Consider the following 18,482-nt stretch of genomic DNA (forward strand, 5'->3'; position numbering starts at 1 on the left):
AGCTTATGGCAAGCGTGTCCATTGTGGTGTTAACCAGCTAAAGTATGCTCGAAGTCCACTGAAGAGGAGAAAGCTGGACTCCACTGTGGGGTTGTACGAGTACTAAATTCATATATATACACACACACACACACACATACATATATACATGTACATATATATTTTTATTTATACATATATACATATTTATACATTTTATTTCTCTCTCTCTCTCTCTCTATATATATATATATATATTTCTTTTCTATTTTTTTTTTGAGACAGAGTCTTGCTCTGTCACCCAGGCTGGAGTGCAGTGGCACAATCTCCACTCACTGCAACCTCCGCCTCCTGGGTTCAACCAATTCTCATGCCTCAGCCTCCCAAGTAGCTGGGATTATAGGCATGCGCCACCACACCTAGCTAATTGTTATATGTTTAGTAGAAACAAGGTTTCACCATGTTGGCCAGGCTGGTCTTGAACTCCTGGCCTCAAGTGATCCACCCACCTTGGCCTCCCAAAGTGATGGGATTACAGGCATGAGCCACCATGCCCAGCTGAGAGTCCTGAGTTCTTACTTTGGTGAAGATTCAACACACAAAATGTTTGAGGTTATCCCCATTCATCCATTCCATAAAGCTGTCAGAAAAAATCCTGACACCCAGTGGATAACCAAACCAGTCCACAAGCAAAGTGTGATGCATGGGCTGACACCTGCAGGCCAAAAGATCTGTGGCCTTGGTAGGGTCATAAGTTCCACCACACTCCTGGTGATTCTCACCATGCATCTTGGAAAAGGCGCAATACTCTCCAACTCCACCGTTGCCACTAAGGTAAGTAATGTTTGTAAAATTGATACCTAAAAAACAATTTAGGACAGTCATGTCTGCTTACAAGTGTTATTTGTATGTTAAAACTAGTCTGTAGATTGTTTCATGAATTCTTTGTCAAATTATGAAAGTTAAAGTGCAATAATGTTTGAAAACTCTATAAGTGATGGTGTATCTTGTTTCTAATAAGATAAACTTTTTTGTCTTTACCTAATTAGGGGGTTATATGGCAGTGTTTAAAACATACTGTGTGGTCTAATAGGTTTAAAATAAATTCTTTAAAAGAAAAAAAAGAAAAGAAATAATGAAAATAAAGTATGCATATAACACAGGAACCTAGCAAAAAGAAATTAAAGAAATTAGAAGAAACAAATTAACAGATAAAAGCAAAATTTAATGAACTAGGGGAAAATAGCAGATTGGATTAAAAAATTACAAGGTGTTTCTTCAATTAAAAAAATAATATAGAAAAAAACTTTGAGTGTCATTAAACATAACCAATACTAGAAATAACAGACAAACATAAATTTTAAAAGGATTTAAAAATTTTTAAATCCAGAAGGCTGATTTGTCTAGAAAAAATACAAATTTCTAAAATTGACACAAGAGGTTAAAAATAAAGAAATAGAAAAGCTGTCAGAAACAAAGCCCAAAAAGTGTTATGAAGTTAGTTGGATCTTCAAGGAAAAAAAATGGTCTTTTCTTTTTATAAATAATTCTAAATAATAGAAGCTGTGGAAAGTTTCCCATCTTATTTTAGGAGGCTAGTCTAACCCAGATGCTTAAACTTGACAAGAATGGCCCTCAAAAGCAAACTACAGGCTAATCTCACTTGTGAAAATAGATAGAAAAACTCTAAATAAAATGTTGATAAATTTAATGCAGTAATTACCTAAAATAACCTATGTGACCAAGCAGAGTTCATTCCAGGAATGTGAAGGTAATCAGCACCAGAAACCTGTTGATTAAATGCACTATGCTAAAAGAATAAAAAGAGGAAAATTCTATGACTTCACGATCCTCTCAAAAAACCCAAAGAAGAAACAAATGTATTTTCATAACTACTCCCTATTTTTTAAAATAAAATAAAATTATTTTTAAACCTCTGTCATGCATTGATCTAAAGACAAAAAAAGTGAGGCAAACTTAACACAGAGTTTATTTGGGCCAAGTTTGAAGACTGCAACCCAGGAGCATAGATTCAAGTTAAAATGAATATACCTTCTGATTAGCAGTAGTTACTAGTGGTTTTTAAAGGAAAAAAATGGGGTGGTTCCTAATTTGTTTACCAAGAATTTCCATTAAAATAGCATAACCTATTGATCGGCTGTACGTTGTTCTTTGTATCACAGATTACAGGAACATGAAGATAACAGGGGAAGCAGCTAGTCAGGAAGAAAAGGCCTTTAAATGACTGCCCCCTGGGACATGGGTGCAAGGAGGGGGAGGGATGCGACTGAAGTGCCATATTCATGTCTCTCTGGGCCTGATAAATTTTTGCACATCTCACATAGTTCAGATGGCTCAGAGCTATTTTTCTTTTCTCGCCTACTAGAAAAGGGCATGTCCTTAATTTAATAAATGATGTTTACCAGAAACAGCAAACATCATATTTGATGGCAAAATATTAGAAGCATTCCCATTTGTGATCTGAGAAACTAAAGTAGATGCCCCTTTATTAAGTAAGGGGGACCCTAAAGTTAAGGTAACAAAAGTTACAGGTTGAGGCATGACAACTTCTTAAATTCTCATGGCTACAAGTAAAACGACACTCTGGCTAAATCCCCTAGCAATATTGGACACCTCCTAACTCTGACTTATGATCCAGACCACTACAACTCTGATCAGACAGAGGACCAGCCTTACAAACATTCTTTTCTGATAAACAACTGCAGACCTTAAGCCAGTTTCAGCCAGCCTATAGAGGCTGTGCACCAGTTGTCTTTGTGTCCTATAGTTCACCTTTTGATGTAAAGAGCCAATTCCATCTCATTTTAATGGTAAAACCTGCCACAAAGTGAACATGGGATGTATGTTACATATGTTTACCCACTGCCTATGTGCTTGGCTCCCCTCATAAATATGTATAGCTTTTCCCCAAAACCTGCCAAATATGTATGATTCTATTTTATAAGACAGACTCTGTGGAGCCTAAAACCCAAACTTCCTCTTCCCTACTTGAAGTTACAGCACCTTCAGTCCACACTGGAGGCTCTCTCTTCCTGGTCTACAAACTGATATTGCCAATAAAGCTCTCCTTTCTACTATCTCGCGCCACCGTGGTGGTCATTTGGATGACACATTAAAACAAGGGTGAAGACAAAATGCTATCATCATTATTATTCAACATACGACTCTGCATAAATTATAAAATGTCTACACACCAAAAGGTGTCATAAAGTTAAACTAGAAACTCTATTAATAATATATATAGAATAAATGATTTCTATTGAAAATACATATACATACAAAAATACATGCATATAAAAAGAGTTTCTAAAAATAACAAGAAATAGGCCAAGTGCCATGGCTCACACCTGTAATCACAGCACTTTAGGAGGCCAAAGCAGGCAGATCACCAGGTCAGGAGCTCGAGACCAGCCTGGCCAACATAGTAAAACCCCATCTCTACTAAAAATATAAAAATTAGCCAGGCGTGGTGGCACACACCTATATCCCAGCTACTTGGGAGGCTAAGGCAGGAGAATTGCTTGAACCCAGGAAGCAATGGTTGTGGTGAGCCGAGATCATGCCACTGCACTCCTGCTGGGGCAACAGAGCGAGACTCTATCTTAAAAACAAAACAAACAAACAAACAAACAAACAAAACAAGAAATAGATAATCCAATAACATCTTTTTTGCAGGGCCATTTGACAATAGCTATCAAAATTTTAAATGTTTATTACCTTTGGCTCTGCTTCCATTTTTATGAACGAGCTTTAAAAAATTCAGACAAATGCTCAGAGAATATATATACACATACATATTTCGTGTGTGTATGTGTGTATATATGTATATATGTATGTGTATGTATATATATGTGTATATATATGTGTATGTATATATACATACACACAGACTCTGTGGGGCCTAAAACCAAACTTCCTCTTCCCTACTCAAAGTTAGAGCACCTTCAGTCCACACTGGAGGCTCTCTGTGTGTTCATACATACATACACACACAAGGATGTTTGTTGCAGCATTGTTTACAAGAAAGAAAAACTACAAATCTAAGTGTACTAAATGTTGAGTGGTTAAATAAATAATAGTATTCATATTACAAAATACTCTCAGCCCTTAAAAACAGTGAAATAGTCCAGGGCACAGTGGCTCAACCTATAATCCCAGGGAGGCCAAGGCAGGTGGATCACTTGAGGTCAGGAGTTCAAGACCAGCCTGGCCAATATGGTGAAATCCTGTCTCTACTAAAAATACAAAAATTAGCCAGGCACGGTGGCACATGTCTGTGATCCCAACTACTTGGAAGGCTGAGACAGGAGAATCTCTTGAACCCAAGAGGTGGAGGTTGCAGTGAGCCAAGATCACGCCACTGCACTCCAGCAGACAGAGTGAGACTCCATCTCAAAAAATAAAATAAAATAAATAAAAATAATGAAATACATCTGTATGAACTGATATACCAGGATATCTGAGAAAGATTAAATGAAAAAAGTAAGCAAAAAACAATAAATATCATATAATTATTGGACTTAAGTGAATATATCATTTTTATAAAATATAGTAACAATGATATAAGGACACAATGATATTATAAGGATACAAACCAAATGGATAACTTCTAAGAAGGGAAGTAGAAATTGGCAGTCTAGGGTAGAAATCAGAAACAATCAGGAAAGAAACAGGATTTTCAGGCTTTACTGAATATACTTTTAATTAATTCAAATTTTTAATATTAAGAATGTATTCAGTGTCACCCTGCTAGCTCAACTGGTAGAATAGAGACCAAAGAATGTGTTCATACAGCAGCAAGCATTATTCATAAGAGCCAAAAGGTGGAAGCAACCCAAATGTCCATCAATTGTTGAATATATAAACAAAATGAGTATCCATAAACTAGAATATTATTTGATGATAAAAAGGAATGATGTACTGATACATGTTAAATGACGTACTGATACATGAATCTTCAGAACATTATGCCACATGGAAGAAGCCAGTCACCAAAAAAACAAACATTTTCTATGATTCCATTCATTTGAAATGTCCAAAGTGACTAAATCTATAAATACAGAAAATAGATTAGTAGTTGTTTAAGGCCAGGTGAGGGGAAAGGGAATGGAGTTCTGGGGTGTGATAATACAAGAGATGGCGGGGTTCTTTCTGAGAAGAAAACGTTCTAAATATGATTATGGTGATGGTTGCACAGCTCTATGAATATACTAAACTCATTTAATTGCAAACTTTAAATGAATTATTTATGTGATACGTGAATGTCAATAAAACTGCTACAAAAATAACAATAATACAACAAGTTTAGAAACTTAATCCAAAAGAGAAAGTAAAGAGATATAGCTTGCTAAGAATGCAAAGAAAGCCAGAACAGAGAAATTTAGAGTCTTACAGTACAGGTACCACACAAGAGTGGGACACAGAAAGAAAATATTAGAACTTCAATTTCTATTTGATTTTTACATACAAATAATAAAAAGGAAATTAAGTTTTACTAAAATGTATAATACGGTTGACGAGTGCCTTTACTCAAAAGATCACATGCCTTGTGAGGTTGAAGAGGCATCCTGAAAAAGAACAAGAGTTCCACAAGGAGGCAGGCTGACCATTTATTCATTTTTTTTTTTCCTTCTCAGCATATTGCAATATTTGACCGGTTAGGTGAATTTATAGATTATACTATTTAGATTTAACAAAATACATCCCTCCTAAAATGAGTAAGTGGCTGCAAAAGATTCCTGCAAATAAAACATTGCATGAAGCTAATAATTGCATTTTGTGCACAAATGAACAACAGGAAAATGGCAGAGCTTACCTATTATGATCTCTTCTGTGGATAATACAGATAAATATTAACAATATTTATATTTGTTGCATGAATGAATAATATGAAAATCATGAAAAGCAAGAAGGAACACTAAGGAAATTCAGTAAGCAATTCTTCACTTTGAGTACATGTACCTATATTGTTACACCGTCCTCCCCCAAACAGAGTAAATATAGATAGAAATGTTGATCTTTAGTATTAAAATCACATAAAATGGAAACACATTAGGAATTTGCACATGAATATGTTTTATGTAAAAGACTAAACTACAGGCTGGGCATGGTGGCTCATGCCTGTAATCCCAGCACTTTGGGAGGCCAAGACGGGCGGATCACCTGAGGTCAGGAGTTCAAGACCAGCCTGGCCAACATGGCGAAACCCCCTCTCTACCAAAAACAGAAAAAATAGCCAGGTGTGGTAGCGGCACCTGTAATCCCAGCTACTCGGGAGACTGAGGCAGGAGAATGGCTTGAACCTGGGAGATGGAGGTTGCAGTGAGCAGAGATCGCACCACTGTACTCCAGCCTGGGCAACAGAGCAAGACTCTGTCTCAAAAAAAAGAAAAAAAAAGCAACAACAAAAAAAAAAATACTACAAAGAATCAGGTTATTTTCATGTAGCAAATTTCTACATGCTATTTTACTTGCTATTTATTTATTCTACTTGCTATTTTCATGTAGCAAATTCCTAATGTGTTTCCATTTTATGTGATTTTAATACTAAAGATCAACATTTCTATCTATATTTACTCTGTTTGGGGGAGGACGGTGTAACAATATAGGTACATGTACTCATTAATCTTATTGGAAGCATGCCTTTAACACTGTGTTTTATTTCATTCAAATATATAAGGGCAACAGTGCTACACAAGAACCTCTAGAGTATATTAAAACATTCAAAGACATTGGGAAGTAGTCCAAAGCTGTGCTGGACTCTATAATAAGAAATTATGTTTCTTTCTGATAACTAAAGACACCCTGTTTGCTGGTTTAAGGATCAAAGAACATTTTCAAGTCGTAGTAAAATATATTATCATCAATTGACACATGGTGGTAATAAACCAAGTAGGAAGAGCTTAAGCACTTGATATCAAAGAAAAAAGTTAACATAAAAAAGGCTAAAAACAGCAAAAGCAGAGGCCGGGCGCAATGGCTCATGCCCGTAAATCCCAAAACTTTGAGAGACCGGGGCGGGCGGATCACCTGAGGTCGGGAGCTCGAGACCAGCCTGACCAACATAGAGAAACCCTGTCTCTACTAAAAATACAAAAGTAGCCGGTGTGCTGGTGCATGCCTGTAATCCCAGCTACTCGGGAGGCTGAGGCAGTTGAATCACTCGAATCCGGGAGGCGGAGGTTGCGGTGAGCCAAGATAGCGCCATTGCACTCCAGCCTGTGCAACAAGACCGAAACTCCGTCTCAAAAAAAAACAAAAACAAAAACAGCAAAGGCAGAGTCAGAAAAGTTCTTGGCTAAAGTAGCAGGTGAGAAACTTCATTTTATGAGACTTCAGCCCCATTAGTCAGAATAAAGTATTTCTACAAAGTACCTGTAACTGAAAAGATCCTCCCCGAGACATCACTAAACGATTACTCTGTAGCTAGGGACTGCCATGAAATTAATTCCCTAAGTGGCAGTTCAGAGATTCTCGTGTTTTTTTGTTTGTTTGTTTTTTAAAGAGGATGCAGAGACCAAGAGGGTTTTTGTGTTTGTTTTCAATGAATATTTAGAAAGAAGACTTTCAAAAAGCAGTATCAACTGGCATGTAAGACAAAGAGAGGAGTTCAGTATGGATTTGGGCATTTCTGCTGAAGCCCAGTAGAAAGAGCGCACTAATTACAGCAAGAAAAGGAAAACAAGAATCAGCATGGATGAAGCAAAAAACATACAACCCCTGGTAGTATGTGCAATGTGATCTTTTTTGCAAGCCCAGCCACGTGTCCTTATAGAATCCCAAGGGTTCTACCTGCTCCCCGGGACCAAAAGCAGCTGTGGACCGGAACTACACCTAGCCAACCCACGAGATCCCAAAGCCTGGCGTCTCCTCTCCCCAACCTGGGATGTTCTGCCACCTGGACCCGACGCATAGCAGGGCTCTCTGCAGCCATATTTCGCTAGATCCTTCTTTCTTCTGTAGTTCCAAGTGGTTAAGCAAAGCTCCCAGAGCAATCACGAGACTTCTGTGACAGGAGCCGTTTTCTTCCGGGAGATAACCAGCTCCCGCCCTGCGGAAATCCTGCAGCTTCGCTGAGGTGGCTGCTTCCAATCGCCCCGCCTCTGGCTCCTCCTCCCTGGACTCAGCCAGGGTTTCCTCCAAGCAGCAGTCAGGTACAGCCTCCGTTCCGCTCTTAGCTCGCAGGGAGGGACTAGGACCTCGCAGGAGCCCCTACGCCGAGCACGTGCGAAGCTGTCTAGTGAGGTTTTCTTTTTGCGCCATGTGGATGTCTGAGAACACTGTCATAACCTGGCGCCCTGCATACACCTAGTTTCTGATCTGTCTTGGGCTGTGTGTTTTTTTGTTTTGTTTTGTTTTTAAGTTATGTTTTGGTCTTTATTTTGGTTTTTATTGTCCAGCAGCTACTCCCCAGACAACACTAAAATGTTTAGCTATTGCTTCTTTTGCGGATTATTTCCAAATCAAGCAATGTAAAATTGATGTATCACTTGATTTAAATAGATTTGCATTTATAGTTAGAGGCATTCTTAGGCCTTCCTAGAACACAGTTCTGAAAAGACGAAACACGTGCCTTTTAATGTGCAAGACCCCTTAGCATCCAGTTAAACCTCTTCATTTTTCATTTACCTAGAGAAATCCTAGATGTCCTATTTTAAAAAGTACACTATCCCTAGTATATCATTTACTTTTCCTTCCTTCATAGTTCTATTTGCTTACGTATTTATTGTGTGTCTCACCACCTCCATCATCACTACCACTAGAAAGCAACTGGAGGCAGGTAGGCAGATTAGTTTTTAATGAATAGGTAAGATAAACTGAATGAACGATGAAGGATGAAGTGATGTCCCTTAGGTCACAGTGATCATTGGGAGCAAAATTGGAATTAAAATTCAGATCTATTAACTCTCAATCTAGTGCACTTTGCACCTCAGAAATGTTGAGATTAAACCCAAGTGAAGGCCGCTAGCAATACACCTATCCAAAGTTTCCTGATTAAGGAAGTTTGGGCCAACATGCCCAACATACTAGTGGTAGTAGCATAACTCAGAGAGATTCTGTAAGTTGTATACATCAGTAAGCTGCTGCTCCAGAATTTCTGTATGTATATGCATACTTTGTCTCCATGTGTCCTTCCCTCTTCTGTATACATGTATACAGGAGGAAGGGGGAAGGACACAAGGACACCAAGTGTGAAGGGACAATAAAGCGTAGCCAAAGAGTGGCAGCCCCTTGGCAACCCTTTGGGTTATTACTGTAAATGGTACTTCAAAGAAACAAAGTTACTCTGGTCTCAGGGCAGCTTTCTCACTACTATTTCAGTCCCTCTTTATCATTTTCAAATGAATGAATTACATCTTCTTGTTTCTGAGCCCCAATAAATCCCAGTTTGATGTTTATTTTGGTTTAATTTTGAGTAACAGGAGTCATCACTGTCACTTGTAAATAGTTTCAATAGGGAGGTAACCTAAATTTTAAAAAATGTAAGATGTTTAAGAACATCAGTAAAGAAAGAAAAGAACAGAATCTTTTTTTTTTTTTCGAGATGGAGTTTCACTCTTTGTTGCCCAGGCTGGACTGCAGTGGCACGATCTCTGCTCACTGCAACCTCCACCTCCCAAGTTCAAACGATTCTCCTGTCTCAGCCTCCTGAGTAGCTGGGATTACAGACACCCACCACCACACCTGGCTGATTTTTGTATTTTTAGTAAAGATGGGGTTTCACCATGTTGGCCAGGCTGGTCTCAAACTCCTGACCTCAGGTGATCCGCCCACCTCGGCCTTCCAAAATTCTGGGATTAAAGGCGTAAGCCACTGCGCCCGGCCCAGAATCATTTTTTATTCAGATATTTCTAATGTAATATTTTGCATTAGTTGAAAAATAATAAATTTTAAAGTTTTGAAATTTTTTTAATAGTCCAAAATAAACTCATTTTATACAGGGTTAAAAAAATGACTGTAGGAACTGTTTCATAAAAGAATACTTCCTATTGAATGTGTATTTGATGACCAAACATTAACTTTGCTAAATGAAACCAGATGGCAAATCATTAGTTTGGATCTTGGATACATTGCTATTGCAGTCTCAACAAAACTGATGCAGACTAGAAAGCACCTTACAGAGCAACTAGTAAAACATCCTTTTTTGAAATGATTGGTCCAAAGTACAACAAGATAACAGAGCTGGAATTAAAACTTAGGTCTCTAGACTCCTAGCCTCAAGGCCATACCACTTCTGAATGTGTGACCTTTGTTGAGACCCCAGTAAACTGTGCTTAAATTATTGAAATTATTAGAATCCTTGTCAAAAATTAAAATGTGTACCTTATAATTTTCATAAAGTATTGTTATTAAAACAACCTGTCCAAACTACTAGATAACCCCAAATATACACCAAAAACAAAACTAACATTACTTTCTTATACTACCTTCCTAATGCTAGGCATCTTGCTAAGTAAGCACTTTGCATATATTATTTTCTCTTTAAACCTTTCCGACAATCCTTATGGGATAGAAAAATATTATTTCCTTTTCAATTTCAAGAAGATATTCCTTTAGTTCTTATTAGACATATCTAATAGTGAAAATATTTAAACATTTCGCTGGGCGCGGGGCTCACGCCTGTAATCCCAGCACTTTGGGAGGCCGAGGCGGGCAGATCACCTGAGGTCAGGAGTTTGAGACCAGCCTGGTCAACATGGTGAAACCCCATCTCTACTAAAAATACAAAAATATAGCCAGGTATGGTGGCGGGCACCTGTAATCCCAGCAATTCGGGAGGCTGAGGCTGGAGAATCGCTTGAACCTGGGAGATGGAGGTTGAGTAAGCCAAGATCACGCCATTGCACTCCAGCCTGGGCAACTAAGAGCGAAACTCCGTCTCAAAAAAAAAAAAAAAAAAAAAAAAAAAAAGAAAATATTTAAACATTTATATCTTAGAGTACTTTTATTTTCACAAATCCTGAACCTCTTGGTTCTTTGCTTTTTGCAAGAAGGCACAGTTACAATAGGTTTAGAATCTGAATTATAAACTAATAAATGGTATATTATGATGGAGTCTTAAACAGATACCTAATTAATAAACTTGCAATTGTTTATCCTCAAAGGATATTAGTCTCCATTCAGATAAAATATTATAGCAAACTAAACAAAAACAAAGCAAACACTAAAATGACATAAAACAAAAACTTGATCCAAAATATGAGTTAAAGCATGGGTGTTAAGAGTCTTACAGACCTGGCCGGGCGCGGTGGCTCAAGCCTGTAATCCCAGCACTTTGGGAGGCCGAGACAGGCGGATCACAAGGTCAGGAGATCGAGACCATCCTGGCTAACACAGTGAAACCCCGTCTCTACTAAAAAATATAAAAAAAAAACTAGCCGGGCAAGGTGGTAGTCCCAGCTACCCAGGAGGCTGAGGCAGGAGAATGGCGTGAACCCGGGAGGCGGAGCTTGCAGTGAGCTGAGATCCGGCCACTGCACTCCAGCCTGGGCGACAGAGCGAGACTCCGTCTCAAAAAAAAAAAAAAAGAGTCTTACAGACCTGGCTAATGCCTATTGATGTTTCTCAGCTTAGAAATCACTTCCTTCAGGAAGTTTTCTATGTTCCCTGGGCCTATCTCTACCCAAAACTAAGTGTCTAAGACCATAGAGGGATTGACCATTTATTTGGAATAATGTTATTTCTGTAGTTTAATCTGTTTTTGCAATCCCTGGAAAATATTTCCTATTTTGACTTATAATAAAAACTATTGTTCACAATTGGGAGACACTACTTCAGTGACCTATTTTGGGTATTTTCTCATCATAGTAAATAATACGTAATACTTCTTTATGTCTTCTTTATAATGATGCTACATTCCATTTCTTCTTCTTCTTCTTCTTTTTTTTTTTTTTTTTTTTTGAGACGAAGTCTTGCTCTTGTTGCCTAGGCCGGAGTGCAATGGTGCGATCTCGCTCACTGCAACCTCCGCCTTCCGGGTTCAAGTGATTCTCCTGCCTCAGCCTCCCAAGTAGCTGGGATTACAGGCGCCTGCCACCACGCCCAGCTAATTTTTGTATTTTTAGTGGAGATGGGATTTCACCATGTTGACCAGGCTGGTCCCAAACTCCTAACCTGAGGCCATCCATCCGCCTCGGCCTCCCAAAGTGCTGGGATTACAGGCGTGAGCTACCGCACCTGGCCCCTTATTCTTATGTATATAGAATAGATACTGCTCTCTAGTGTATATAATCATTAAATGGCAAAAAATAAACTCATGAATCAGAGAAATCTGTATTTATGTAGTTATGGAGGAAATAAAAGTTGTGCAAAAATGCTTTAACTGAACATAGATTGTTTTGCAGAGTGAAAAACAAGGCAAAACAAAATGAAGCCTCTAAGCACCTTCTGCTTCCCCAGTCATACAAAGCATCACATCAATCCTCTAATTACTTGTGTTTTCTGCCTAGTCTAAATTTTGCTACTCAAAGTGTGGTCCTCAGAACAGCAGCATCAGCATCACTTGAAAGTTTTTAGAAATACATTATCTTGGGCCCAAGATAACTTGGGTCTATATCTATAACTGAATCAGAATCTACAATGCAAGTCAAACATGTCACTTTAAATTTTCTAGAAGCCACTTTCAAAACAATAAAAAGAAATGTTGAATTTAATATTTTATCTAATATACCAAAATATAATTTTAAATATATTTTAAATTATTCAGAAATTTTACTTTTTTATAATAAGTCTCCAAATTCCAGCATATCTCAATTACAACATATCTGAATTCTGATGAGAAACAAGTGGCTGCTATATTAGACAGCACAGAGCTAGATTATAAGCTCTCTGAAGGCAAAGACTGTTTTACTCTGATTTTACAGATTCAGGCTCAGTGTTGAGCAGGCACTCAAGGAATGTTTAATGAAAGAATCAATTAATGAAACTGGATTTGTGTGGTTCAGCTACTTTGCGACCCTAGGTAAGTTTGAAATTCTTCTTCTCTAAAGGGAGATAAAAACAACTACTTCATAGGGTTATTATGAAGATTTTAAAAACCATCCCAACATTCTCTCCAGTTATTCTCTATCACCTAAATCCAGTTTGCTATCTTTAAGGCTATCTGAAATTACATTATATATTGATTTTTATACGTATTATCTGTCACCTCCACTAGAATTCATATTCTATGTTTCATCCATTATTCTATCATTCATTCATTCATTCAACAAAAGTTTCTCTGTGCTACTATGTCCTAAGCACAATTCTAGGCACTGGGGACACAACAATAAACATAAACAAAAAGCTCCTGCTTTATGGCAAATTAAAATTAGTTAAGCAAATAAATGAATATGTTACAAAAATTGATGCAAACTCTGCATCTAGTATGTATTCCATGATTAAAATGAAATTGAATAAAAAAATTTAAGATTCTGAAATTAGAAGTTTACATTTCAAGCTTACAGTGTACATTAGCCTGACCAGATTGCCCCAATTTTAAAACTATATTTTGTCTTTTCCTTTTTATTTCTTTTTTTTTTTTTTTTTTTTTTTTTGAGATGGAGTTTTGCTCTTGTCGCCCAGGCTGAGTGCAATGGCACAATCTCGGCTCACTGCAACCTCTGCCTGCCAGGTTCAAGCGATTCTCTTGCCTCAGCCTCTGGAGCATCTAGGATTACAGGCATGCAACACCACGCCCGGCTAATTTTTGTATGATTAGTAGAGATGGGGTTATAACACGTTGGCCAGGCTGATCTCGAACTCCTGATCTCAGGTGATCCACCTGCCTCGGCCTCCCAAAGTGCTGGGATTACAGGTGTGAGCCACCACGCCCAGCCTTCCTTTTTATTTCTTAACCCAGAAACTAAATATAGTACCAAGAATCTTCAAACTAGACAATTCTTTCCTCACCTTGTCATAACCGTCCAATGTTGCCCACCTCAATGCGGAGCTGATTATGATTATTATCTTAAGCAATTTTTTCTTTTATTTTTTTGGAATACATTTGCTAAGGCTCTCCAGTGACTGACATAACTGCATCTATTGGTTGTCAATTGGCTTCAGCTCAAAATAATACTTAGGCCAAAGTAGCATACTTTGGGGTGGCATATTCTGAACCCCTTCAATGCTTAATCATACTCTATCAGCATATTCCGCCTATGTTAACTATAGAGATGAAAGATACAATTGCAGTCTGGAGCATTCTGAAGGCTTAGTGTAAGTAGTTGTTGGTTCCCTTAATCCTGCCTCCATCTCTATAAATAGTCCCTTCATTAAACACTTTTCTGTTAACTCCCCTGAGTATGCCATGAGTTTTCTTTCCAGATCTTTATGAATACAAAAGGAGTCCTCTTTTTCTGTTCTTCTAACACAGTGTTCAGTTTCCCCAAATTAATATAGCAAAAAAAAGTTAAAAGATGATTGGTCTGAAAGGATGCCAAATCATAAACCTGTTTGGTATGACTCAGCCAAGGCCAGTGAAGAGTCATGAATGCTAAAGTGCACTTAAACACATCACATTTTCACTGAGAATCTTCTATAAGCAAGGCATATGCTGCGTTTCAGAGGATTCAGAAGTAAGAAAGATAGTTGTGTCCTCAAGGAGTTTTGTTTAATAATGAATGAATGGAAATAATTGTAATACAATATAGTATACAATTATGAAAAATGTATTTTTAAAGGATCAAATTATGCTGGCAATTAAACTGTCATTGGATTTTTGACAAAGATGCCAAGACAACTCAATAGAAAAAGCGTATCTTTTCAACAAATGATGCTGGAACAATTTGATATCCATATGCAAAATAATGAACCTGCACATTCATTCACACTATATATGAAAATTAAATTTCAAATGGATCATAGACCTAAATGTAAGAGGTAAAACTATATAAAACTTCCAGAAAAAAAGTAAGTGAAAATCTTAGTGCCCTTGAGTATGACAAAGATAAATACAACACAAAAAGCATAAAAAACTCTTACAACTCAACAGTTGTAAGATAAACAACCCAATTTTAAAAATAGGCAAAATATATTTAAAAAAGATTTCACCAAAGAAGATACATGGATGACAAATAAACACACAAAAAAGTTCAACATTAGTCATTAAATAAATGCAAATTAAAACTACAATAGTATACTGCTACATTCCTGCTAGAGTAGCTAAAGTTAAAAAGATTGACCACACTAAATGCTGGCAGGGATGTGGTGGAGCAACCAGAACTCTTATGCACTGCTGTTGGATATGCAAAATTGTAAAACCACTTAGGAAAACAGTTTAAGCATTTCTTAAAAAGTTAAATATATACCTACCATATGACCCAATCATTTCACTACAAGATATTTACCTGTATTCACATCTATTTCTGCATAACAATATTACTACAAATGTAGTAGTATAAATAAATATGCATTTATTGTCTCACAATTTTCTGTCCTCTGTTTTAGGGTCTCACAAAGGCTTATCTGAGGCTCAACTGGGGAAGGATTCACTTTCAAGAGCACATGGCTGTTAGCAGCATTCAGTTGCTTGTGGGTTGTCAAACTAAAACCACTTTTTTTTTTTCTGGCTAGCTACTAGCCAGATGCCACCATCAGCTCCCTGTTGTGTCATCCTTCCCAACATGGGCACTTGCCTTCCTCAAAGCCAGCAAAGAAGATCATCTTTCCTATCAGGATTGACTTAACAATCTTGTATAATGTAATCACGTACATATAATCATGTTTATCACCTTTGCTGTATCTTACTTAGAAGCAAGTCACAGATCCCACTCACACCCAAAAGGCAAAGAATTATTCAAGGAAATAGAATGGGTTAGCCACCATAGAGTCTGTCTACCATAAATTACCCAAGAGAAACAAAACATATGTCCACACAAAAACTTGTACACAAATGTTCTTAGCAGCTTCATTTATACTAGCCACAAACTGAAAAAGACTTATATCAACAGATAAGTGGATAAGATGAACTGTAATATATCCACATAATGAATATTCAGCAATAAAAAGAGACAACCAACTGATACATGCAACAACCTGGACAAATCTCAAATCTCAACATAATTATACTAAGTGAAAGAAATCAGGAAAATGAGAGTACATATTGCATGATTCCATTTATATAAAATTCATGAAAATGTAAACTAATCTATAGTGACAAAAAGTAGATCAGCAGTTACCTGGGAAAAGTTAAGGGGGAGGAGAGAAATTTCTGCAAGGAATCTGTGAGGAAACTTTTGCAGTGATAATATGTTCATTATCTTGTGTCATGATAGTTTCACAGGTGTATACATATGTCAAAGTTCATTAAATTCTATACTGTAAGGCTGGGAGTGGTGGCTCATGCCTGTAGTCCCAGCACTTTGGGAGGCCAAGGTGGGTGGATCACCTGAGGTCAGGAATTCAAGAGCAGCCTGGCCAACGTGGCAAAACCTCGTCACTACTAAAAACACAAAAACTAGCTAGGCATGGTGGTGGGCGCCTGTAATCCCAGCCACTAGGGAGGCTGAGGCAGGAGAATCGCTTGAACCCAGGAGGCAGAGGTTGTAGTGAGCCGAGCTCGTGCCACTGCACTCTAGCCTGGGCAACAGAGCAAGACTCCATCTCAAAAAATAAAATAAAATAAAATAAATAAATAAGTTGTATACTTTAAGTATGTGTAGCTTAATTTGCCTTATTGAGGTAAATCAAGCTACTGAATAATACCTCAATAATGCCAGTTTATGAAAATATGCTTTAAAAACATAGGATCCACTTTCAGCAAGGGCACCATGTCACACAAATGCACTCTGTTGAAATTACAATTTTCTATTATTCACCATTGAATAAAATTAATGTCAAGAAAAAAATAAAAGAGACTATCTTAACTGTATAAAGTATTCAGGATAGGCTATGTGAATGAGGTCACATTTACATGGATTTTTAAGGACAGAAAAAGATTTTGATGTGTGATACAGAAAGATTAATCTATCAACATGTTTACTCATCCAACAAGCACTTATTAGCACCTGTGTACTCAAACAGCATGTTCAGCTAAATCTATAGCATGTAAACTAATCTATAGTGACAAAAAGTAGATCAGCAGTTACCTGGGAAAAGTAGGGAAAAAATGAAGACCTTTTCAACTGCTGTTACTAAATTTCCAGACTGGACTTAAAAATTTGGTCATGGCCAAGGAAATTATATTCAAAATTTAGCTGCCATTCACCCAGTCTTCCTACTTACCAGCTTATTTGCATACTTATTTTCCCATTGTAGGAATAAGGCATTACATTTAAAAGCAGCAAATTATGTAATATATTTACATGTAAATCAATATGCAGTTACATGTATGTGATCAGTATTCATTTGTTAAGCATATTATCCATTTTGCAACTGCTATCTTGTGTACAAAGTAAAACTATGAAACTTTGATTACTCTGAGCAGATAAACTTCTTAACTACCTCGGGATCCTATTTTCTCTTTCGAACAATTACAATTAGAATAACCATGTGATTTATTGTTCAACTTCTGAAAGTGATGGGTGCTCTTAACTATTTTTTTTCTGAGATGGAGTCTTGCTCTGTCACCAGGCTGGAGTGCAGTGTCACAATCTCAGCTCACTGCAACCTCCGCCTCCCCGGTTCAAGCAATTCTCCTGCCTCAGCCTCAGGTAGCTGGGACTACAGGCGCACGCCACCAAGCCCACCTAATTTTTGTATTTTTAGTAGAGACGTTTCATCATGTTGGCCAGGATGGTCTCAATCTCTTGACCTCATGATCCACCCACCTCAGCCTCCCAAAGTGCTAGGATTCCAGGTGTGAGCCACCACACCCGGCCTGGGTGTTATTACTATTATGATGGGTCAACAGCACTAAACCAGATCTGTCCCAGGAAAACAGGGATGTACAGTCACCCCAAGTTTAGGGAGTTTTGTTTTATTGTAAAGTTACAAGTATAGGTTTCTGAGCTCCACTCAGAACTACTGAATCAGAATCTCTACTGTGGGATTTGGGAAGCCTTAGACCGTAAAGTGATATCATTAAAGGCTCTTCCAATTCTCAGTTCTACACTTAATATGGTAATTTTGAATATAAACTGGATTTTGAATGATAGCGAATTATTATTAATCTTTTTTTTTTTTCTTTTTTGAGACAAACTCACTCTGTTGCCCAGGTTGGAGTGTAGTGGCACAATCTTGGCTCACTGCAACTTCCGCCTCCCAGATGCAAGCGATTCTCCTGCCTAAGGCTCCTGAGTATCTGGGATTACAGGCATGCGCCACCATGCCTGGATAATTTTTGTATTTTTAGTAGAGACGAGATTTCTCCATGTTGGCCAGGCTGGTCTCGAACTCCTAACCTCAGGTGATCTACCTGCCTCAGCCTCCCCAAGTGCTGGGATTATAGGCACAAGCCACCATGCCTGGCAAATATTATTAATCTTATATGTAACAACGATGTGATTATATAGGAGAATGTTCTTATTTTTAGGAAATACACATAGCTGCATTTAGGGTTGATG

The 18,482-nt window shown here is 37.7% G+C and overlaps 1 protein-coding gene across 11 annotated transcripts in view; it reads right to left on the minus strand.

The window, feature by feature from the left end:
* Positions 1 to 18,482, minus strand: part of GALK2 (galactokinase 2) — a 220,164-nt gene that overhangs the window by 197,187 nt on the left and 4,495 nt on the right. For 8 of the 11 annotated variants that reach the window (XM_023227250.3, XM_023227248.3, XM_023227253.3 and 5 more), the window contains exon 1: positions 7,881 to 8,093. The exons of 2 other annotated variants lie outside the window; for them this stretch is intronic. In XM_023227250.3, the coding sequence (XP_023083018.1) occupies positions 7,881 to 7,933 (53 nt within the window). In that variant the 5' untranslated portion in view covers positions 7,934 to 8,093. Of the gene's footprint in view, positions 1 to 7,880; positions 8,240 to 18,482 lie in introns of those variants that run through there. One more of the 11 variants, XM_023227246.3, reaches the window with a different exon arrangement.

Source organism: Piliocolobus tephrosceles, chromosome 6 (assembly GCF_002776525.5).
Source record: "Piliocolobus tephrosceles isolate RC106 chromosome 6, ASM277652v3, whole genome shotgun sequence".
Lineage (NCBI taxonomy): Eukaryota > Metazoa > Chordata > Mammalia > Primates > Cercopithecidae > Piliocolobus > Piliocolobus tephrosceles.